The 24,840-nt window shown below is 43.8% G+C and overlaps 1 protein-coding gene across 1 annotated transcript; it reads left to right on the top strand.

Moving 5' to 3' along the window:
- The first annotated feature begins 85 nt into the window (after positions 1–85).
- On the top strand, positions 86–16,321 carry LOC130122891 (non-structural maintenance of chromosomes element 4 homolog A-like). The gene is made up of 10 exons (XM_056291944.1): positions 86–509; positions 614–694; positions 4,254–4,384; positions 4,718–4,869; positions 7,271–7,370; positions 10,609–10,699; positions 10,780–10,874; positions 11,481–11,529; positions 11,663–11,748; positions 15,063–16,321. Exons 1-10 carry the CDS (start codon positions 302–304, stop codon positions 15,126–15,128), a joined length of 1,059 nt encoding a protein of 352 aa, XP_056147919.1. The 5' UTR covers positions 86–301; the 3' UTR covers positions 15,129–16,321.
- Positions 16,322–24,840: the final 8,519 nt, after the last annotated feature.

The raw sequence follows: 24,840 nt of genomic DNA, 5'->3' as shown, positions 1-24,840 counted from the left end.
GTCGCGGGGATTCCTGCCGTAACGCTCCCTTAGCGCCGCCGCTTTACGCGCGCTCCCGCGGACGCCGACGAGTTTTTGGCGGGCGCTCATTTTATGGCGCGACCCGCCAGGAAGCCGGCGCCTTCTTCGTTCAGTTCGTCCGCCCGCCCGACCTGTGGCCTTTGCCGCCCGAACCCGCCGGGGTCGCGTCGACTCTCGGATGGACCGGAGCGTCTGCTGAACGAACCCGTTAACGCTGCGGTACCGACTCGTTTCCGTGCGCCGCGGCTACTCGTCCGACTCCCCGACGCGTCGTGGAAAAATGAGGCGAGGTCGAGACGGCGGAGATGAGGAGGCCTCCCCGCAGAGCGCCGGCGCCGCCGCCGCCGCCACCGGGGGGGGGAGACGGGACGGGGTGAACGGGAGAGACCTGGGTGGTATTTTGAGTAACGCGACGGAGGAGGACGACGACCCGGCCCTCCGGCGGGAGATCAGGAGCAAGTACCGGAACCTGATCAGCTCCGTGAAGCGTGAGTAGGGACGAAGGGGCGGGTACAGGTGTTAGCTCCGCGGCGATACGCGCGGCTCTCCTCTTGCGGCTCTCAGGATGCTTCTTCTTCTTTCTGCTCCCCAGAGAACCGGGAGGATATGCTGAACCCCACCAACGACTCGCTCTCCAAGGTTTTAGACGAGGCCAACAAGCTTTTTAAAGATGGTACGTGAAACGCTGGCGCTAAGCTGCGCCGCGTCAGTACGTGGGTAGTCCTCATCCGGTGTGCAGACCAGTGCTCACAATACCAATGCTCACAATACTAATGCTCACAATACCAATGCTCACAATACCAATGCTCACAATACTAATAGAAAAAGAGACTAATGCTCACAATACCAATGCTCACAATACTAATGCTCACAATACCAATGCTCACAATACTAATGCTCACAATACCAATGTTCACAATACTAATAGAAAAAGAGACTAATGCTCACAATACCAATGCTCACAATACCAATGCTCACAATACTAATAGAAAAAGAGACTAATGCTCACAATACCAATGCTCACAATACCAATGCTCACAATACCAATGCTCACAATACTAATGCTCACAATACCAATGCTCACAATACTAATAGAAAAAGAGACTAATGCTCACAATACCAATGCTCACAATACCAATGCTCACAATACCAATGCTCACAATACTAATGCTCACAATACCAATGCTCACAATACTAATGCTCACAATACCAATGTTCACAATACTAATAGAAAAAGAGACTAATGCTCACAATACCAATGCTCACAATACCAATGCTCACAATACTAATGCTCACAATACCAATGCTCACAATACTAATGCTCACAATACCAATGTTCACAATACTAATAGAAAAAGAGACTAATGCTCACAATACCAATGCTCACAATACCAATGCTCACAATACTAATGCTCACAATACCAATGCTCACAATACTAATGCTCACAATACCAATGTTCACAATACTAATAGAAAAAGAGACTAATGCTCACAATACCAATGCTCACAATACCAATGCTCACAATACTAATGCTCACAATACCAATGTTCACAATACTAATAGAAAAAGAGACTAATGCTCACAATACCAATGCTCACAATACTAATGCTCACAATACCAATGCTCACAATACTAATGCTCACAATACCAATGTTCACAATACTAATAGAAAAAGAGACCAATGCTCACAATACCAATGTTCACAATACCAATGCTCACAATACCAATGCTCACAATACTAATGCTCACAATACCAATGCTCACAATACCAATGCTCACAATACCAATGCTCACAATACCAATGCTCACAATACTAATGCTCACAATACCAATGCTCACAATACCAATGCTCACAATACCAATGCTCACAATACTAATAGAAAAAGAGACAAAAGCTCACAATACCAATGCTCACAATACTAATGCTCACAATACCAATGCTCACAATACTACTGCTCACAATACTAATGCTCACAATACCAATGCTCACAATACTAATAGAAAAAGAGACCAATGCTCACAATACTAATGCTCACAATACCAATGCTCACAAAACCAATGCTCACAATACTAATGCTCACAATACTAATGCTCACAATACCAATGCTCACAATACCAATGCTCACAATACTAATAGAAAAAGAGACCAATGCTCACAATACTAATAGAAAAAGAGACAAATGCTCACAATCCCCATGCTCACAATACCAATGCTCACAATACCAATGCTCACAATACTAATGCTCACAATACCAATGCTCACAATACCAATGCTCACAATACTAATAGAAAAAGAGACCAATGCTCACAATACTAATAGAAAAAGAGACAAATGCTCACAATACTAATGCTCACAATACCAATGCTCACAATACCAATCCTCACAATACTAATGCTCACAATACTAATAGAAAAAGAGACCAATGCTCACAATACTAATAGAAAGAGACAAATGCTCACAATACTAATAGAAAAAGAGACCAATGCTCACAATACTAATAGAAAAAGAGACAAATGCTCACAATACTAATAGAAAGAGACAAATGCTCACAATACTAATGCTCACAATACTAATAGAAAAAGAGACAAATGCTCGCAATACTAATGCTCACAATACTAATAGAAAAAGAGACAAATGCTCACAATACTAATAGAAAAAGAGACCAATGCTCACAATACTAACAGAAAGAGACAAATGCTCACAATACTAATAGAAAAAGAGACAAATGCTCACAATACTAATAGAAAAAGAGACCAATGCTCACAATACTAATGCTCACAATACTAATAGAAAAAGAGACAAATGCTCACAATACTAATAGAAAAAGAGACAAATGCTCACAATACTAATAGAAAAAGAGACAAATGCTCACAATACTAATGCTCACAATACTAATAGAAAAAGAGGCAAATGCTCACAATACTAATGCTCACAATACTAATAGAAAAAGAGACAAATGCTCACAATACTAATGCTCACAATACTAATAGAAAAAGAGACCAATGCTCACAATACTAATAGAAAAAGAGACAAATGCTCACAATACTAATAGAAAAAGAGACAAATGCTCACAATACTAATAGAAAAAGAGACAAATGCTCACAATACTAATAGAAAGAGACAAATGCTCACAATACTAATGCTCACAATACTAATCGAAAAAGAGACAAATGCTCACAATACTAATAGAAAAAGAGACCAATGCTCACAAATTGTTTTACAAGAAAGGAAATCGATTTCATGTACATATTTTACTAGTGCATTGGGTTTTGAAAGTATTTGTACATATTTTAATAATTAAATCGATATGTAAACATATTTCATATTTGTATATCTGTATACTGTCATTTTTCGCTGTAAGTATAGATTATAAAACAATTTGTGAGCATTTGTCTCTTTTCTTTTAGTGTTGTGAACATTGGTCTTGTGAGCATTTGTCATGGAACCAATTTTACAGTCTAACTTGACAACTTTCCATGACTTCAGCAACATTTCCAGGACATCTAGTGAATTTTAATATTTTTCCAGGTGTTTTCCCATGACTAGTCTTGAGTGTCCAGGCTCTCTAGAGCTGAGAGCCCTGATGCAAGCAGGCCGCCCACGTCCCTAGACATGCGGATAAGGGGTTCCATGACCAATGCTCACAAGACCAATGCTTACAAGACCAATGCTCACAACACTAAAAGAAAAAGAGACAAATGCTCACAAATTGTTTTATAATCAGGGCTCCCAGCTCTAGAGAGCCTGGACACTCAAGACTAGTCATGGGAAAACACCTGGAAAAATATTAAAATTCACTAGATGTCCTGGAAATGTTGTTGAAGTCATGGAAGGTTGTCAAGTTAGACTGTAAAATTACGTTACCCACTAAAGATGGCATAGCTGCTTAGATCTCACAGCTGTACTGGGAAGTCTGGGCGGTGTGTTCAGTGACCAGCCAAACGTTACACAGTCCACCTGGAAACTGCTGAGGCTTCCACAGGATGCAATGAATAAAATAATGACCCGTGAAGAAAATGATTTCTTACAATGAGCAGGGAACCCTGAAGCGAAACAAAAAATGTAAACGGTAAAACTATGTCATGAGCAGCTCAATTTTATGCAATTTTTTTTTAAGTGCTGGGAGATAAAGTCGTACTGTAAGATACAACTGTGATCATGTAAAAGGGTTTCATTAAAAGTATGCATGTCATGCAGTTGTACTTCTCCTGACAATGTGCTCCTTGGCAGTACGACAGCCCCGAGAGGCAGCTCTGGATGCCCAGCTCCTTGTTGTGGCCACAGACGTGGGTAGAGAGAAGGCCAACCAACTGTGTGCTGAGGGCATTGCTTTTGACCCTTCTGTCTTTGCTGAGCATCTTGTGAGTCTGAGGTCAGATATTGCAGCACGGTGGTGTGACGGTGTGCACAGCAATCTTGCAAGAAAGAGGATCCGAGTTTTGAGTTCGGGTCCTCCCTGTGTGGGGTTTGGGAGCGTTTCCTCCCACATTCAGATACTCCTGCCAGTGCCTTTGACCAAGGCAAATGCAGAGAAGGAATTTCCACACAGGGATCAAATTATAATGCCAGTTGATAAACCATAATTATTACAGTGAATTGTTTACTTTTTTTTTTAAACACAAATATCAGACAAGTACTCTTACATATGCCACGCCAGTTAATGGTCATCTTGAAATGGTTTGTGTATCTGACAGCTGTCCTTCATGGGTCTAAACCGACTGGAAAATGAAGAGGAAGACCAGGAAAATGGATTTGGAAATGATGGCTACCTTTGCAAAGATGCCTGGCATAGGTTGGCCAAAAGAACACAGAGCTGTTTCAGAACAGCCCCCACCTTCCACTACATGTGAGTAGCTTATCACCTTATATGTGACATCTGGCTGAAGTACAAATCCTTGGTGATTGGATTGTAACGTGACAGAGCAAAAACACATATCCAGAAGTACTACTACTACTATTAATACTACTACTACTTTTGGCTGCTCCCATTAGGGGTTGCCAAAGCGGATCATCCATTTCCATCTCTTCCTGTCCTCCTCATCTTCTTCTGTCACACCAGTCACCTGCATGTCCTCCCTCACCACATCCATAAACTTCCTCTTTGGCCTTCCTCTTTTCCTCTTGCCTGGCAGCTCCATATTCAGCATCCTTCTCCCAGTATACTCAGCATCTCTTCTCTGCACATGTTCAAACCATCTCAATCTTGCCTCTCTTGCTTTGTCTCCAAACCGTCCAACCTGAGCTGTCCCTCTAATATACTCGTTCCTAATCCTGTCCTTCTTCATCCCCCCAACTAAAATCTTAGCATCTTCAACTCTGCCACCTCCAGCTCCACCTCCTGTCTTTTGGTCAATGCCACTGTCTCCAAACCATACAACATAGCTGGTCTCACAACCATCTGTGTGTGCGTGCGTGTGTGTGCGCACGCGCAAAAATTAGCAATATCGTCGTCATCGTCTGGGGCTGCTTGGGTGTGGTCTCCTCGCTGCTCTCAGCGCATGCGGTGCTCCTTGCTGGGGGGGGCCAGATGGTGGATGGGGGGACTCTGGCCATATCTGTGGTCTGCGTGCATGGCAGCAAGGTGCTGTTTGGGGGCCTGCTGGAGATACAAGACAGCCCGCCATGCTGGAGGTGCTTGGCAGGATGCCAAGTGCCCCTGGCTGGTCGCTGGGAGTGTGTTGCCATCCGGTACCGGGGATAAGCCATGGGCCAGTCCCGGGAGGGTGTGCTTGACCACTCTCCAGCCATCTATACTCCTGCGTTGGTCTTGCTGTGCCTCGCCCTTCTCTCCCAGTTCTGGTGCACAGACGCAGCAAGTCTTGTGGGTGGAGGCGAGGCAGATGGTTGAGATCTAGCGCGGGACATTCCTACCCCTGGTTGCACCTCAACAACGTCCTGAAATTTTAGTTCCAATCACACTAGCTTAGCGCGCGAACACACACACACACACACACCCACACATTTACAAAAATCATACTGCAAACAACACTCACTGCCAGGTCCGGGTCGGGATATGAGTGGTTTGGTGTGTTGGTCTGTTGGTTGCGGGGCCCGGCTCCGAGCTGGTGGCCTGTGCTTGGCGTCTGCAGCTCAGGTGCCATGCCTGCAGGTGCACCTTGGGCCTATGCCTGGGGGTTGGTTTTGGGGGTCCGCCTCAGGAGTGCCCAGCTTGTGCTTTTAGGGACTGGTTTGTGCTCCTTGGGGGCATGCGGGTCTGTTGTTCTGCAGGCTCGGGGTTCCTCTGGGGTTGCATAACTTTGGGCTCTTGATTGTGGAGTGTCTGCACAAATGCGGGGCCCATGGGTGGCTGCAGAGCCTCTCTGCTGCTTGGAGGCACTACAATAAGTTGCAGATCTCAGACACCACAATTTATTGGGATTAAGTCCATGCACTCACAGGTAGACACATAACGTACACATTGGTTGACACGTCACATGCACATATATATACACTGCTAGCGTCTGCCTCACATACTTTCTGGATTACATCCTTCTTTTTAGTCCTTTCGCCCCCTTTTTTCCCTTTTGTTTCTTTTTCTGTCTTTTCCTTTATCACTATAACTGCTATCTAAACTGATGTCGATAAGGTCGATTTAATTATGTTTTGTCCAACACATGTCAGTGTCTGTTTCTATGTTTCTGTCTTATCAGATGTCATTTTTCGTTTCTAAGTTTCCTTGTTTCACTCGTAGTGATTGTCCCCTCTTGGAGAAGCGATGCTGATTGGTTATTAAGCTGATCAAACATGCTGACGAGTTGGACCAGTGGCGGCTATAAACGTATATCAAAAACCCTGTGCGCTTGTCATCCCACAGATCTTCCAAAGGATGGCGTTATTATAAGTGGTTCTTGATAATTAATAAAGAGTGCCTTTGCAGGTGGAGAACCTGAACTCCACTTGCAGATTAACTCAGTCTAGCACACATTGGCATACAAATTCCCTGTGTTGTATGCCAAGCCCGCCGAAAACACAGGTTTAAAAAAAAGAAATCAACAACTGTGACAAGTATCCACCAAGGACTGATTGCGGTGTTTAAATGAACTCAGTTGTGTGGGCCAATGTAAAACAATCTTATATTATTCTGTTCTGTTCTCAAAGTTTGTGTCTTCCTTGGCTTATTACTGTCCAGTTGTAGATCACAAAAACATCCTGTCTTCTTACTGCCTGGTTATGCACAACAAATTTTTTTTTTTTGGAAATATACTATGTCTCATTCACTCTTTCATTACTGCATTTCTTTTCCTTAGGATGGGTTCATTTCATGCAGAGCCCCCTCCTCCGAAGCAGCGAGTAGAGCGGCAAAAGAAAGCACCCAGCATGGAGGCCAAAAGAATCATGCCCACACAGGTACGTTATCTCTTTTAGAGTCCGCACACTTTCTCAAATGCTCCTGTAGACTTTCATTCTTTTTATTTCAGTGACATTTCAATTCAGTTTGATTAACTCAGTCTTGACAAAGACCTGTGTGGTTGAAACATTGACAAAAAGAATTAATTTCTACGGGAGCTTTTAAGCGTGTAGGCTCTATTTTTCTTGTTCTTTGTTTGTTTGGCAGTTAAAAAAAAGTTTTGTGGGTGCAGCTGATTACACCTATTTTTAAATAGATTATCTTATACAAACAAGGTCTTGGTATATACAGGAACTGCCGCGGCTGGGAAGCGAACCCGTATCGCCCGCACCGCAGGAGACATCGCTAACCACTAGACTAAAGGGTCAGACCCACCAGCCAGCGGCCAGCGTGTCTTCTTATCCATGCACGTTACAATACAGTAGAGCTGGGTGATATGACCAAACTCAAATAGTATGATATTTTTGACTTAAGTACCTCTATTGATAATGTCACGAAATTTTGGGGATGACTATTGGTGCTTCTACAAGATACATTACATGACCAAAAGTATGTAGACATCCAAACATCACACCCATAGGTGCTTGTTGAGCATCTCATTCATAAACCGGGAGTATTAATATGGAGTTGGTCCCCCTTTTGCTGCTATAACAGCCTCCACTCTTCTGGGAAGGCTATCCACTAGGTTTTGGAACGGATCTGCAGGGATTCACTCCCATTCAGCCACAAAAGCATTACTGAGGTCAGGAACTGCAAGCAAGCAAGCAAAATTTTATTTATATAGTACTTTCAAAAACATACAGTGACAAAGTGCTTTACACTCAATGCACAAAATACTAATAAATGCATAAAATAAATTGAATGAATATAAAAATATGGCATAGGGAGTAAACAGACCAAGCTAAAAACGAAACTAAACAGAAGTCAGGGATGGGAATCTATAAAAAGGCTTGTCTGAAAGGATGGGTTTTTAGAAGCCGCTTAAAACAGTCCAAAGATTCAGCGGATCTAATGGATTGGGGAAGATTATTCCAGAGGCTTGGGGCTAAAACTGCAAAGGCGCGGTCACCTTTTGCAGTTGGAGTGAGGAATGGATAAAAGACTGAGGTTTGAGGATTGGAGTGGTGGCGAAGTGGAATGAGGAATGAGAAGATCAGAAATATAACTGGGGGCAAGATCATGCAGTGCTTTAAATGTAATCAATAAGATCTTGTAGATTATTCTGAATTTTACAGGAAGCCAATGGAGGGATGCAAGAATAGGGGTAATATGGGACCTACGGCTAGTTCTAGTTGGTAGTCTAGCAGCTGCATTCTGAACCAACTGTAGACGATTTAAAGTAGCTTGGTTGAGGCCAGAGTAGAGGGAGTTACAGTAATCTAGATGGGAGAAAATGAAAGTGAATTAATTTTTTGATATCCTTAAAATGTAAAATATTTCTGATTTTTGAAATATTTCATAGCTGAAGAAAACAGGATTGGATAGGCGTAGTAACATGGTGATCGAAAGACATATTCTGGTCAAAGATGATACCAAGATTCTTAGTGGTAGGTTTGGTGTTTGAATGAAGTGGACCAATAAACTGATCAGCTGCAGTGGCAAAGTTCTCAGGACCAATTAAGAGAACTTCAGTTTTGTCGGGGTTTAGATGGAGGAAATTATGGGACATCCAGTCTTTGGTGGCAGCTAAGCAATAATGGAGGGAGGACAGTTGATTCAGGTTATTGGGTTTGGCAGAGAAATAGATCCAAGTATCATCGGCATAACAGTGGTATGACATGTCTTGAAAGTGAGTAAACAAATGACCCAGAGGAAGCACATATAAAGAGGAGAGGATTGGCTCAAGGACAGACCCCTGAGGGACCCAACACAGTAGGGGAGCTGACGAGGATACAACATTGTTACTACAAACATTAAAATATCTGTCAGATAAGAGCGAAACCAAATGAACCAACCCAGTTCTCCAACCTATCAAGTAAGATGGCATGATCAGTGGTATCAAAGGCAGCAGTCAAATCTAGGAGAATAAGAATAGAGGATTCGCATTTATCAGCATGCATAAGAATGTCATTGGACACTCCCCAACTAATGTTGGGGAGAAAGCCTGGTTCACAGTCGGCGTTCCAAGTCATCCCAAAGGTGTTGGATGGGGTTGAGGTCTGGGCTGTGTGCAGTCCAGTCAAGTTGTTCCACACCAAACTCTGCAAACAACGTCTCTATGGACCTCGCTTTGTGAACAGAGGTAATGTCATGCTGAAACAGGAAAGGGCCTTCCCCAAACTGTTGCCACAAAGTTGGGAGCACACGGTTCTCTAGATTTTCATTGTGTGCTGTAGCATTAAGATTTCCCTTCACTGGAACTAAGGGGCTTGGCCCAAACCATGAAAAACAGCCCCAGACCATTATTCTTCCTCCACCAAACTTTACAGTTGGCACTATGCATTTGGGCAGGTAGCGTTCTCATGGCATCCGCCAAACCCGGATTGGTCCATCAGACTGCCTGATAGTGTAGCAGGATTCATCACTCCAGTGAACGCATTTCCACTGCTCCAGAGTCCAATGGCGGTGTGATTTACACCACTCCAGTAAGATGCTTGGCATTACACATTGTGATCGTAGGCTTGTGTGTGTGACTGCTTGGTGATGGAAACCCATTTCATGAAGCACCAGATGAACAGTTTTTGGGCTGACGTTGCTTCCAGGGGCAGTTTTGAACTTGGGATTGAGTGTCGTAACTGAGGACAGATGATTTTTACGGGCTTCAGCACTCGGCGGTCCTGTTCTGTGGTCTTGTGTGTTCTACATTGTTGCTCCAAGGCTTTTCCACTTCGCAAAAAACAGACGTAGAGTTGACTGGGGCAGATCTAGCATGGTGGGAATCTGACGAAATTTGTTCTGTGGCAATAACTTAGTGCTTGAGCTCATTTGAAAATTAATAAATAATAAAGCTCTGCAAAATAATATAGCTCTACAACATCATATCAGTCAATTCATTTTGGTTAATCTTGTTACAGAAGAAAAAAACAAAACATTAATTTTGCTTTAATTTTTCCTATTAGTTTGTTTATTACTGGGAATCATAGTCTAAATCAACTTTCAAACATGATGTATCCCGTTTCCAGGCTATGAAACGTAAACAGCCCCATTCCACACAAAATTCAGAACTCGTATAAGTTGTGTCACGGCCACCCTGCGCAGAGCATATTATAATGCACCATGTGGATTTTTATCTTTCAGCTGAAGAAAATGGAAGAATCCCAGCAAGAGGCTACTGAGAAGGAAGTGGAGAGGATACTAGGATACTTGAGAGGTTACTTTGAAGAAGACTGTGAGTTTAAGCCCTGTATTAAGGCATTATTTCAAGACAGATTTTTCATTATTAGTCACTAATCTCTCTGTCTCTCACAGCAAGTTCACCAATATCCTATTATGAGTTTGTCATTGACCCCAACTCATTTTCTCGGACAGTCGAGAACATTTTCCACACATCTTTCCTGATAAGGGTGAGTAACCTGTTCTTCAATGGACACGTTAATTTTAACAGCTAACACTGATTTACATAATCAAGGAAATGCTGGGTTCCTCTTGGGTTATTCTGGTGGCCCATAATAAAAATCCAACAGCTGAAATGCAGCCTTGCAATTCAGTCCAATAGAGAAATGTTAGATATGCAGTGACTATTTCACAATTCTAACGGTAAAGACACCTTTCCTTTCACTCTGTCTTCACTTAACAATGATTTTCTATCTATTGGAGCCTTTGTTACTTTAAAATGGATATCTCAAAGATTCTCACTAAAATAAATGTTACTATCTTTTGCCAAACGAGGTGACACAATGATGCTTCAGCCTATTGACCATTGATGAAAGCCCTTTGCAATAATGCAGAGAATTACAAGCGTAGTATGTGGCGATATTTCTTCCACTTAAATTTGAGTTTGAAGAGACCTAAATTATATGCATATAAAGCACACCCCTCTTTCACTCTAACTCATTTAGTCAGGTATGTCCTCTATCCTGAACTTAATGTGTTATTATATCATAGAGAGCCCTTTGGTTTTCAGAAGGAAAATTTGGATTATTAAGTCTCAGTTTATGTTTGATTTGCAGGATGGTTTGGCAATGATGTACTTGGATGATGACGAGTTACCCTGTATAGGTGAGAGGGCCTACTTTTACTTGACATAAAGGATACATTAAGGAATGATATCTTTTAATGAAAAAGACCACAGGTTTATATGAATTATATTGCCAGGGTTATTTATTATGCATGTTTTGGGAATGTGTTCTAGCTCCTGTGGTGGAGGGGGCGGCGGAAAGTGCAGCAACGGGAAGCAGTAAACAGTGTATCATCGCTATCAGCCCCAAGAGTTGGAGGGTAAGGCGCTAAAGGCACAAAATCTGATCAAGACCTTCATATTTTAGAACTCTATTTCAGAAGTGTTTTTCTGATTGGCTAAGATAGTCTAATCAATATTAATAAACATGAGCAAATCTTTCCCCAAAGCTAGGAACCAGAGAACAAGGCCCTAAGTCTTTAATGTCATCAAGATCTCATTTAAAATACTAGCTTCTCCATAGCAAGCTGGTCTCAGATCAATCCTGTTACTCTAAGATATTCTGCTGCATGCATTTTGCTCACGGTCATGCCCGTAGTTTGTCCCTAAATAACTTGTGCTTACTGCAAACACCTTCCTTTGTCAGCCATGTGTCGTAGCAACACAGGGCTAGTCTGTAGGCTAGGGGTTGACCGATATGGTTTTTTCAGGGCGGATGCTGATTATTAAGTTATTAAGTAAGTTATGGAGGCCGATAGCCAATATTTGGGGCCGATATTCAGTTACCATAAATGTAAAAAAAAAATTGTGCCAAAATTTACACCAACACAAACTCCAACACAAGGCTGCCTTTAAATGAACATGTACTTAATTGAATTTTGTGTAAAACAGAAAATAAAAAAAAAACATAAATAAATAAAGTGCATGATGTTCAAGGCACTGATTAACAATCTGAGTGGAATTCTTTTTTAAGTAAAAATAAATAACTTCCAAAACATAAAAACGGAATGAATTAAACCGCATGGACAGCAGGCAGTAAACTTTGATCAAACTGAATTATTATAATAATAAAATAACTCCACATAAATTGGTTGAAGTGCTCCTAGCAGGCTTTGACTGAAATGAATGGAAAAAATGTACATTAGCTCCTTTTCCCCTTCTCTTATCTTTAAAGGGATAGTTCGGGTTTTTTGAGGGGGGTTGTATGAGGTACTTATCGATAGTCGGTGTATCACCTGCAGTAGATAGGACTCTGTGCGCTCCCAGTTTGGAGATCCAGCAGAGTAGCTGGCACAGAAGTTGAGGAATGTATTGCTGCAGCCGCGGACACGGACAAAACGCATTTCAGCCACTTAAGAAAAGGCTCACGTAAAAAAAAAAAAACTCAGTTTAAGTGTACGCTATGTTTTGAATATTTTCACCGCTTTATCTTGCCGTCAGACAGCCCTTTCATGTGGAACTACTTTCTGTCAGCCGCAGAATGTCCGTATTCTTTCGCATAAGTGCGCTTTTGCGGCGCACGTTATTACACCACAGATCAGCAGAATCAGACGCACGTTCTGCGGTGGAGAGAATGTAGTTCCACGTGAAAGGGCCGTCTGACACGTTCATGCACCACACTGACAATAACACTCGGTGTGTAACTAAAATATCACACATTGGCTTTTTTCCTCTAGCCTAGTTACATTTGAAGGTTAAGCACGGCAGTGGAAATTGTGTTCTGTGTTGTCGAGTTCGTGTCGGACCGACGTTATGCTCTTTGGTGTGTGCGTGGGAGGGGGAGAAAGATGGAGAAACTCACGTTACGGAGATTAAAATGAACTAGTTCACATTCACGTTCAGTATTTAGAATTTAAGAGCCTCCTCCTGCCCATCCATCCCCAGCCTGCAACCACTGCCACCAGTGCATAAATAACATGTGTCACTAATAGGATTTTGGTATTATTACTACATTTACTATGTTAACAGCACGTTACCATCTGACCTTGTCATCTGGGATTAACAGTGTTGTATATGACATCAAAATATGTGGTATCGCTCTTTTAGCGCGTTCATGCACAACACTGACAATAATACTCTGTATGTAACTAAAATATCACACATTAGCTTTTTTCCTCTAGCCTAGTTACATTTGAAGGTTAAGCACAGCAGTGGAAATTGTGTTCTGTTTGAATTAACAACCTGTTGTTGAGTTCATGTTGGACCGACTTTATGCTCTTTGGTGTGTGTGTGTGTGTGTGTGTGTGTGTGGGAGGGGGAGACACACACACACACACACACACACACCTTCACCCGAAACGAGTAAAACACAATTTAATACAAAGATAGTATAATCTATGATTCATTATCTCCATATTCAAATGTGAGGCTGCACCCTAATGATGACACTATTTGGTGCTCTATAGTGTCCCTTGGCAAGATTTTCTGTTGTTCGGTGGCACAGCGTAGCTAGCGCTTTTACTTTGAAATATCGTTACAATTTGACCCTTCTTCTTAAGTACCAATTTTATGATAAAAGTTGGCGATGGAAATCTTGTCAGACTGTCTGCTGACTGGAGCGTTCCCAGGTGGAGGAGCATTCACTACAGCATTCCTCATATGAATCTTTTTTTTTGGGGGGGGGGGTTTCCCCCTTTTTCGCCCCAATTGTATCTGGCCAATTACCCCACTCTTCCAAGCCGTCCCGGTCGCTGCTTCACCACCTCTGTGGATCCGAGGAGGGCTGCAGACTACCACATGCCTCTTCCGATACATGTGGAGCCGCTTCTTTTCACCTGACAGTGATGAGTTTCGCCAGGGGGACATAGTGCGTGGGAAGATCACGCTATTCCCCCCCAGTTCCCCCTCCCACCGAACAGGCGCCCCTACCGACCAGAGGAGGCGCTAGTGCAGCGACCAGGACACATCCACATCCGGCTTCCCACCCACAGACACGGTCAATTGTTGTCTGTAGAGACGCCTGACCAAGCCGGAGGTAACATGGGGATTCGATCCGGCGATCCCCGTGTTGGTAGGCAACGGAATCGACTGCTACGCCACCTGGACACCTCCTTCATATGAATCTTATAGTTTCTCAGTGCAGTGAGTGGGCGCCTCGCACTAGAAAGCCTGTGAGGCTGCAGAAAGACCTACTTGACCTGTCTAGTAACGTGCATCTTGCTATTGTTGTTGAGATTTATTCAGTTCTAGATAGGTATGGGGAAATGAAACGCTAATAAAATAAAAACAAAACCGCTTTGGAAGGAGAATGTCCAGAAACAAGAATGGTCCTGAGTCATTGTAATGGACATGGTCAGCATTCAGAGACCTTAAGGACTTGCGTCTTGACTTGACCTGAATTACCTCTGACATGACATGAGATATGACTTGAACTTGCACCAAAATATTTCAAAACAGCTCTGCCATTAGTGCCATGAAGTTTTAAGCAGCCTGGCCAGCTCAGCCCTAGTCCATTTTACGGCATAACGTGATATAACCTAAGCAAGTTATAGTGGGTCCTTTGAGGACTGAGCAAACGTAAACATAAGCTGCCACAGATATCTTGTGGTCAATTACAAAACAGGAAACTTTACAAAAATTTGCAGCAGTCATGTTCATTGTTGTCAACAATTGTGTTTATTTCCTCTCTTCCCAGGAGCTCATTGATTTGTTGGACATAAGAGAGCCTTTGATTCAACCACTAAACCCAGAGAATGAGTGATACAGCTTACCCTTGTCGTCTGTAAATTAGAATGTGTGAATTTATTTTTCTATTAATTATTTTAATCTTTGCAAGAGGGAAAAAATGTGAACACCACAATAAAAACATTTGAGCACACAAAACCCAATGACTTGAGGTCATTAATTAACTTAGTGTATTAATTAACTTATAGTGTATACAATACAACTTCACACTATTTGACACTGAAAGTGTAACACATTAGAATGGAAAACAAGCCATGTTTGGAGTCATTTAAAGTGGAGGACTCCTGCAGAACTACCAAAATGAACAGATAAGGTGGCATTGGCAGTAAATAGACTCCGAGGGTATTACAAAAAACCAGTACTTGGGCTGTATTAGTTGTGCTCATCCAATCTCATGTAAGACTATTTAGATCTAAAGCACAGATTCATGACTCTGGACATGTTTTCTTTTTCCTATTGAGTACACAGTTAATGTATCGTGAGTTTCACGTGCTCTTTAGACATGGTTGTAGTTCTCTTGGTTCGCGTACACACTGTTACAGAGTGAATATAGAGTAAACAGTGGAGACCTACAGCCAGACCACTTACCCAGTGGTGACATTACATAGTCCCACAGCTGGTCAGGAAATTCATACCTACTGCTACAGGGATCATTGAAAGTATATCAAAATCAAAAATTCACCAGCAACTTCCAGCATGAGTTGTGACAGCATCCTGACCAGCTGCATCTCAGTGTGGTACAGCAAGTGCACATCAGTAGACCAGAAAGCTCTGCAGCAGGTCGTCAAGGCGGTCCAGCATATCACCGGTACCCAGCTCCCAGCCATAAAAGACATTTATCACAAATGCTGCCTTCGAAGGGGTCTCAGCATCAGCAGAGATCCCACCCACCCCAACCATGAACTGTTCTCCCCCCTGTGCTCTGGGAGGCGCTACAGGAGCCTCGGAGCCCACGCATAACCAGGCCCAAAAACAGCTTCTTTCCCCAAACTGTTACCTACCTGAACCTGGCTACCCACTGAATGTCTGTAAATATGTTTATACTTGGGCTCTTTTTTTTTTTACTTTTTATCTTTATCTTTTAGTTTTCATCTGTATATATCTCATACTATGTTTGTCTATGCCTCTCGCACTGTTTGGCGAAGCCACAGCCCTCATTTCATTTTTATACATGTGCCTGCACATCGTTTTTAATGACAATAAACTGAATTGAATTAACAGGGTTTCAAAGGGTGTCTGTCATTTAAAGAGTCAAATTGGCGTGTGCAGCTACATTTTAAATTTGAGATTTTCATTGGATTACATTTTTCTCTGGAATGTGTTGGGTCTCTGTATTGAAGGGGATGATTAGCAGTCATTTTAACCAATGTCAGAGGGAGAATTCACATTTGGTGGACTAGATTATTTTAATTTCTGGGTTAACAGTTACTTTAAAGTCTCCACATAGGCGCACCTTGCTTGGTTTTCCTGGTTTTGCGCTGGATGATTTCTTCAATAGGCATGGCCCATTCACTCCAGTCCACCTTTGACAGAACCCCAGTCTGCTCCAGATTTTCTAGCTCTGCTTCTACTAAGGGACGGATTGCATATGGCATTGGTCTGGCTTTGTGAAATTTTGGACATGCATTTTCCTCAATCTCAGTCTTTGCCTTCATGCCCTGAAGTGTTCCTATTCCTTTCATGAACACTTCGTCAGTCAGCGAGTATTTGTGAGAGTCTCTCAGGTGTGGCCTTGCTCCCCTCCTTAGCTGAAACAAATAGTGTTGTGTTTTAACTTTAGCATCCTCGAGGAGGCCAATATAAATATCGTCAGAGAGTTTCACCAGGTAGCTACCCTCTTTAGAAGACCTGCAGCTGTCTGTATACAAAATAAAAAGCAGGGGGGAAAGAATGCAACCCTGTGGTGAGCCCCTGTTTGAGACCAGGACATTGGACATGACGCCATTAACTAAAACCTGCTGGGTTCTGTCTGTTAAAAAGTTTAAAAGTAACATTAAAAGCTGATCAGGTAAATTGAAATACCCTCAAAATGTGAGGTTGCATCTTGTTGAAAGCCAAAGAGAAGTCAGCAAATAAAAGTCTCGCATGAGAATTTGGTTTCTCCAGGTGCTTATAGACTTTGTCAAGGATAAAGAGTTTTGCATCCTCCCCACCCTTGCCGGCTTGATAAGCAAACTGCAAGGGGTCTAGTTTGCCTTCAACTAGGGAGACAACTTCATCTTTTAAAATGTTCCCAAAGTTTTTCATTGCAAGTGATGTAAGTGCAACAGGTCTGAACTCATTTAGTTCTCTGGAATTTTTAGTTTTAGGAATAGGGATTATAGCGGAAGGTTTCCAGATTGAAGGTAACTGGCAACAGTCGGCACACATCTGAAAGAGCTTCGTGAAGTCCTCACTGAGCTGGTCAGCACAGTAGCGCAGAGTGCGCCCGCAGATGGCAACGTAAACAAAAGAGGGGGAAACGTGGCGGGCTACATGCTAAGCTAAGTAGCGTTCCCTTCAGAGTTTCCCTCCCCAGCATCTTCATGGCTAATGTCTGATCGTTAGCTAACAAAATGGACGAGATAAGACTCAGGCTGTCCTCTCAGAAAAGGCTGCAGAACTGCTGTCTGCTGATGTGTATGGAGACTTGGCTCCAGTGGCGCCCCCAGAAATTTTTCATAGGGGTGGCCAAATGGGGCCACTGAAAATCTTGGGGTGGCACACCAAAACCAAAAGCCATGACTGAATTTCGGGAAGTTTATGATGCTGTTGTAGTATACTGTATAAGCTAGTTGAAAACTGTCAATATGAGAGTTAAGAAAAATATACATTATTGATTTAAATGAACAGCACCTAATGTAAAATATCAGATAGAAGTATATTATGCATTATCAGAAGCATATTCTGCATATGCGACTCGTGGCTGGGGGGGGCCAGCGGGGGGGCCAGGAATAGTATCAGGGTGGCCATGGCCACCCCTGGCCACCCCTTGGGGGCGCCACTGCTTGGCTCAACAGCAACATAGCCGACTCAGCAGTCGAGCTAGCGGGCCGCACAGCCTTCTGTGCCGACAGGACAGCGGACTCCGGCAAGATCCGCAGAGGAGGTTTGAGTATTTATGTCAATAACTCTTGGTGCAACAATATAAAGATCGTCGAAAGGCATTGCTCTGCTGATCTGGAGCTCCTTATGATTCAGTGCAGGCCTTTTTACCTGCCCAGGGAGCTAACAGCCTTTACCATCGCCGCTGTATACATCCCCCCCACATGCTAATGCTAAGGAAGCACTTAAGCGGCTACAATGTGCCATCAGCAGACAACAGACCAAACACCCGGACAATGCCTTTATCATAGGTGGTGACTTTAATCAGGCTAACCTCAGGGCTGTATTGCCCGAATTCCATCAGCATGTCTCCTGCCCCACTAGGGGACAAAACACCCTGGACCATCTCTATACAAACATCAAGGACTCATACAAAGCTACTCCCTGCCCTCGTCTGGGGCATTCTGGCCACCTCTGCCTGTTCCTGGTCCCAGCCTACAAACCCCTAATAAAACGGGTCAAGCCAGCAGTAAAGACAATCACTGTCCGGCCAGAAGGAGCAGTCTCTGAACTCCAGGACTGTTTTGAAAACACAGACTGGAGTATTTTTGCACATTCAGCTACCCATGGCCCCCATATAGACATTAATGAACAGACATCTGCCATACTAGCCTACATTAACTTTTGCACTGAGAGTGTCACAACAAAAAAATCAGTCCACACCTTTCTAAACCAGAAACCCTGGATGACCAGTGAGGTCCGGCAGCTGCTGAAAGTCCGGGATGCAGCGTTCAAGTCAGGTTAACTCTGATCCTCGGCGAATGTGGCAAGGCATTCAGTCTATCACAGACTACAAAAGCTCTAATCGCGGTCCCACTGTCCATGATGCCTCCCTGCCAGACAAGCTAAATCAGTTCTATGCCCGCTTCGACAAGGACAATACTGACCCAGCCACAAAAATCCCAGCCACCCAGAAAACCAGGTGCTCACTCTATCAGTCACAGAGGTCAGAGAATCACTGCGCAGAGTGAACACACGGAAGGCTGCCAGACCAGACGGCATACCGGGGTGGGTCTACCGGGAATGTGCCGACCAGCTGGCTGAGTCTTCACACCTGTATTTAACCTCTCACTGTCCCAATCTAAAGTCCCGACATGCTTTAAGACCACCGCTATCATTCCTGTCTCCAAGAAACCAACATCCACATGTCTGAATGACTACCGACCCATAGCACTCACCCCCATTGCCATGGAGTGCTATGAAAGACTGGTTCTGGCTCACATCAAAAACATTATCCCCCCCACATTCGACCCACATCAGTTCGCCTACCATCCCAAAAGGTCTACTGAGGATGCCATTGCCACTGCCCTGCACGTTGCTCTGACCCACCTTGAACTTAACAACACATACATCCGGATGCTGTTTATAGATTACAGCTCTGCCTTCAACACTATCATCCCCGCCAAACTAACCACCAAACTCCTCTCCCTTGGCCTCAACCCCTCCCTCTGTAACTGGATCCTGGACTTCCTGACCAACAGACCTCAGTCTGTTAGGTTAGGTGACCACTCCTCCTCCACCCTGACTCTCAGCACAGGTGCCCCTCAAGGCTGTGTTCTGAGCCCCCTCCTTTTCTCCCTCTTTACCCACGACTGCCTGCCAACTCACCCTTCAAATGTTATAGTTAAGTTTGCAGATGACACCACAGTCATTGGCCGTATCACCAACAATGACGAGATGGCCTACAGAGACGAGATTGAGCACCTCACATCATGGTGTACTACCAACAATCTTGTCCTTAATGTGCAGAAGACAAAGGAGCTGATTGTGGAGTTCAGGAGGTCTAGAAGCTGCAGCCACTCCCCCATACATATCAATGGGGTGGAAGTGGAGCGTGTTTCCAGCTTTAAATTCCTTGGAGTCCACATCAGCGAGGACCTTTCGTGGACATTAAACACCCAGGCCCTTGTGAAAAAGGCCCAACAACGCCTGGATTTCCTGAGGAGGCTGAGGAGCGCCCGTCTACCCCCCAAAATTCTCACCAACTTCTACCACTGCACCATAGAGAGCATCCTGATCATCTGCATCTCAGTTTGGTACGGCAACTGCACCTCAGTAGACCAGAAAGCTCTGCAGCAGATCGTCAAGGAGGCTCAGCATATCACCGGTAGCCAGCTCCCAGCCATAAAAGACATTTATCACAAACGCTGCCTTCGAAGGGGTCTGAGCATCAGCAGAGATCCCACCCACCCCAACCATGGACTGTTCTCCCCCCTGCGCTCTGGGAGGCGCTACAGGAGCCTCAGAGCCCGCACTACCAGGCTCAAAAACAGCTTCTTTCCACAAGCTGTTGCCCACCTGAACCTGGCTACCCACTGAATGTCTGTAGATATTTTTAAATATTTTGTACTCCAGCTCTCTTTTAACTTATTTTTAGCTTTTGGTCTTCATGTGTGTATATCTCATAATGTGTTTGCTGTGTTTGTCTGTGTCTGTCTCGCACCGTTTGGTGAAGCCACAGCCCTCATTTCATTTTTAACATGTGCCTGCACATTGTTTTTAATGACAATAAATTGAATTGAATTGAACTGAATTGACAGATCAGCATCCTCCACTCCATTAACACTGATACACTGCCCACAAAGCAAGCTGTTTTGGTCAGTCCAAGCATAGCTGGGCATGAAGTCAGTGTAGGTGCTCTGCAAATGTCTGAGACATGCCTGGGTTAGTCAGGTTAGATGCTGACAGACAGGCTACAAAAGCTGCTCACATTTACAGATGCTGTTTGGACGCATGTTGATGCACATGTTCTTCAGGCAGTAGCATAGTGAGCACACTTAACAATAGTATTTACTATCGTCAGGAAGATTTGATACAGCAGAAATGTCTCGTCAGTGTTACAACAGCTGTGATACAGCTGTGTACATCTGTGGCGAGTATACACTTAGGGCTCAAAGACGCACCATGACTGCACTTATTAAGAAAGTCTAGGAGCTCGACTTCGGATGTAAAATTGGTGACCAAGAGAAACCCTGGGCTCCTCACATTTATTGTGTAACATGTGCAGTCAACCTGACAGCTTGGCTCAGAGGTACTCGGAAGTCAATGTCATTTGCAGTCCCGATGATAAGGTGAGAACAGAAGGATCATGTGACAGACAGTTACTTCTGTCTGACTAATGTATCTGGCTTCCATACTCTGCCTTCAGCAATGAGACCAGTGCCACATGATGACAGTTTGCCAGTACTGAAGCCACCAGGGACATGGAGCCGAGATGAAGCAGATGAAGATGTCACAACGCATGAACCAGATGTGGAAAACTACCCAGTTGCACGGACGTTCGATCGTGATACCATCACGATTATGACCTGATTTACGTGATGTGGTCATGACTCGAGGGTTAGGGTTAGGGTTCTATCAGATCGTGACCACATCACGTAAATCAGGTCATAATCGTGATGGTATCACGATTATTAATTAACGTGATGCCATCACGAAAGTCTGTGCGACTGGGTTGGGAAAACGACACTGATCCAGATGTTGAACCCTTTATGCCTGGTTATCCTCATCTGATAACAGCCAGAATTAATTGACCTGGTCAGGGACTTACATTTGTCAAAAGCTAAAGCAGAACTACTTGGTTCAAGATTGCAAGGACGGGGTTTGCTGTCACCAGATACAAAAATGTCTATCTTTCAGAACTGTCAAGAACAGTTGACAAACTTCTTTACGCAGGTTGACGACCTCTTTCTGCACTGACATTGATGGATTGTTCATGGCTTTGGGTTGTGTACATGACCCTCAACAACAGTGTCTTTTTATAGATTCATCAAAGTTAAGCCTGAAAACTGTCCTGTTACACAATGGCAATGTCCACCCTTCAGTGCCCATTGGCTATGCAGTACACATGAAAGAATCCTACAATGACATGGAACTGTTGTTGAAACACATACTGTACAACAATTACGACTGGAACATGTGAGGTGATCTAAAAGTATTGACACTGCCACTAGGAATGCAGCTCGGATATACAAAGTACTGTTGTTTCACAATCTCTCTTTTTTTTCAGGAAGCAAAATATTTGAAAAAATTGTTGTCCAGAGTAACTTTGCATACTAAGTCTTTGTCAGCCAGTATCCTGCAGCCAGTACTGTACAGATACTGTACAGATACAGGCAGTATAAAGATACTGCAGCCAGTATCCACTTCGAACTCTACCATGCTACCATTTATGTTTAGCTGTGTGGCAATGGGGACAGCATGGTGGCGCGGTGGTTAGCACGGTCGCCTCACAGTAAGAAGGTCTTGGGTTTGAGCCCTACATTAGACTGTCCCATCTACAATATTTTCATTCTTTAACTTTAACAAAACTGTTGGTTCATTTTAAACTAAAATATGTTCGGTCAACTGTCATTCTGTTGTAGCAATAAACTGGAACTCGCTACCAACTCAAAACATCAATTGTTTACTAAACTAAGATAGTGATTGCTCATCTCAAGGTGTGGGCTAAAAAATGGGACTGTACTGAAATGAAGTTAAATATGTTTCAATCTATCTAAGGTTTGTGTGCACTATTTTCTTGTCAGCTGAATTTAACAAAAGTTTAAAACAGTGGTCCCTGAAAATTTGTTAGGAGAGCACACACAGTCCACAGTTGGTTGACTGTTCCACTTAGTGAAAGGGGTATGACTCCATCAAAAATGTGGTACTCCTTTATGCGTCTTATTGACCGTTCGACGTGTATTCTCAAGCCAGCAACACTCTGTGTGTCTGTGAGCTCATCACAGCTAAACTGTCCACTTGGGCCTAAAAATGCAGGGAGGACAAGTTTTACATCTATTTCATCAAGCAGGTCTTTGATAAGGAAGCCCTTATCGGCCATGACCTCATCACCTGACTCTAAGAGGTCCAGAACACATGACCTCTTAGTTATCTCCTTATCAGAAATACATCCTGTGTATAGATTACTTACCAGGCTATCTGACCCTGAGGGAGTGATCCCAATTAGGGATTTCAGTGTAGTGTTACTTTTTATAATGGGAGTATGTCATGGTGTTCAAAACCTTCGAACTAGCTGTCTCGATGCGGATCTCTGTGCAGTCTAGTATCACTCTTGTGTTTGGGTAGAATTCCCTGAATACTGGTGGCATTAGCTCGTCTACTGCTGCTCTACTAGGCCATATTGGGAGGGTCCCTAACATAAAGAGCAAATAGTTGGCCCACGTCGTACAGTTCCTGCTGACTGTGGCTGGCGACACAACAACTCACCTATCTCCCTCATGTTCCTCTTCATGTTCCTCTTCATCTTCTTCCGCTATTAAGTCACCAATGCGACTACAAACAGGAGCAAACATTTTTCATCGTCAAACTTCTGTCTCCCTTCTAATGTTCTAGTCACAGTGAAACTGGTCACCCCAATATTATTTAACTGGCTGTACATGGTGCAACCTCTGCAGCTCAGTGCATACAGTAAATAAATTCATGAAAATGTCCGGTTTTCTGTGGTAGGTTTCAGGGGCGTAACCACGGGTGGGCCTGGCCTGTCACAGGCCCACCCATTTCAAGCCCAGGCTCATCCAATCACGCTGGCTTACAAGCACGTAGGCCGGCCCCTTTTACGTACGTAGAACTGCAAAATCTGAGCGCGCGTACCGTCACGCTCTGTATTTTTCACTGCTGCTAACTAGCCAATAGCCAACAGTTAGCCATAACTTATGGAATGGCGAAACAAAGTTCAATCTTCCGCTTTTTTAAAAAGCCACGGATGGAGGAGGAGGAAAGCACACCTGCTCCAGCACCGACTGAGCCGCCCAATGAGAGTGAGATACCGCCGGAGAGAACGACAGAGGAGGCTACAGCTTCTCCGTTGCAGGCACCTTCTCCTCCCCCCTCTGACGACGGTGAGACGATTCCCTTGACCATGCCACCGTCAGATGTGTCTGCTGTGGATGAGCCACCCACGCAGCCTAAATTAGTGTTCCCCGCAACCAACATTTCACGAAAATTACGTTCTTTTTCCCATAAGTGGTATGAAGAATTTAAGTGGCTTGAATACAGCTCAGCAAGGAACGCTGTTTTCTGTAAAATGTGTAGGCTTTTCCCCCGAGCCCCATATGGAAAACACGTTTTTTCGAAGCGGGTTTGTAGATTGGAAGCACCTCCGCCAGGCATGCTCGAAACATCAGGCTAGCAACCCCCCCCCCCCCACTGTATTGCACTTGGTAAATGTGAGGGTTCTGAATGGACCGTTTTCATTCAGGCACTGCGTCGCAAAGTGGAGAGGGGTCAGTGTTACCCATCCCTCATTGAAGTGCTGGACAGCTGCAACTCTGACGTTTTCCCAAACATTAACAGACTGTTAAGGGCAATGATCACCATTCCCCTGACTTCATGTACTGTTGAAAGACTCTTCCCCACTACAGGCCGTATCAAAACATGTCTAAGATCTTCCATGCTAACTGCACGCCTCAACAATCTATCCCTGTTGTCCTTTGAAAGGGAACTTACTGACTCTTTGGACTATGATGAAATAATCTCGATCTTCAACGCTCGCCCTCGGCGTCTACACATTGTGCTGTAAAACGTGTACTATAGGCCTATAGCTTACATGTTGTATCATGATCTTTTAGACCGAGTCGGGCTGTTTTCCTCAGTGATGTTTAAATGGTTGTGCAGAGCCTGGCGAGAATGACTGGCGTGGTATT

The sequence above is a fragment of the Lampris incognitus genome, chromosome 13 (genome assembly GCF_029633865.1).
Source record: "Lampris incognitus isolate fLamInc1 chromosome 13, fLamInc1.hap2, whole genome shotgun sequence".
In the NCBI taxonomy this organism is placed as follows: Eukaryota; Metazoa; Chordata; class Actinopteri; order Lampriformes; family Lampridae; genus Lampris; species Lampris incognitus.
Note: the sequence above shows the minus strand (reverse complement) of the source record. Positions and strands in the feature narration are given on the sequence as shown.

What these genes read in the sequence shown, in the direction of transcription:
- LOC130122891 (XM_056291944.1), top strand. Translation starts at nt 302, where the DNA reads ATGAGGCGAGGTCGAGACGGCGGAGATGAGGAGGCCTCCCCGCAGAGC. An exon ending in GCCCCCACCTTCCACTACAT is followed by an intron (nt 4,870 to 7,270) that starts GTGAGTAGCTTA and finishes TCTTTTCCTTAG; the next exon opens with GATGGGTTCATTTCATGCAG. An exon ending in TGACGAGTTACCCTGTATAG is followed by an intron (nt 11,530 to 11,662) that starts GTGAGAGGGCCT and finishes AATGTGTTCTAG; the next exon opens with CTCCTGTGGTGGAGGGGGCG.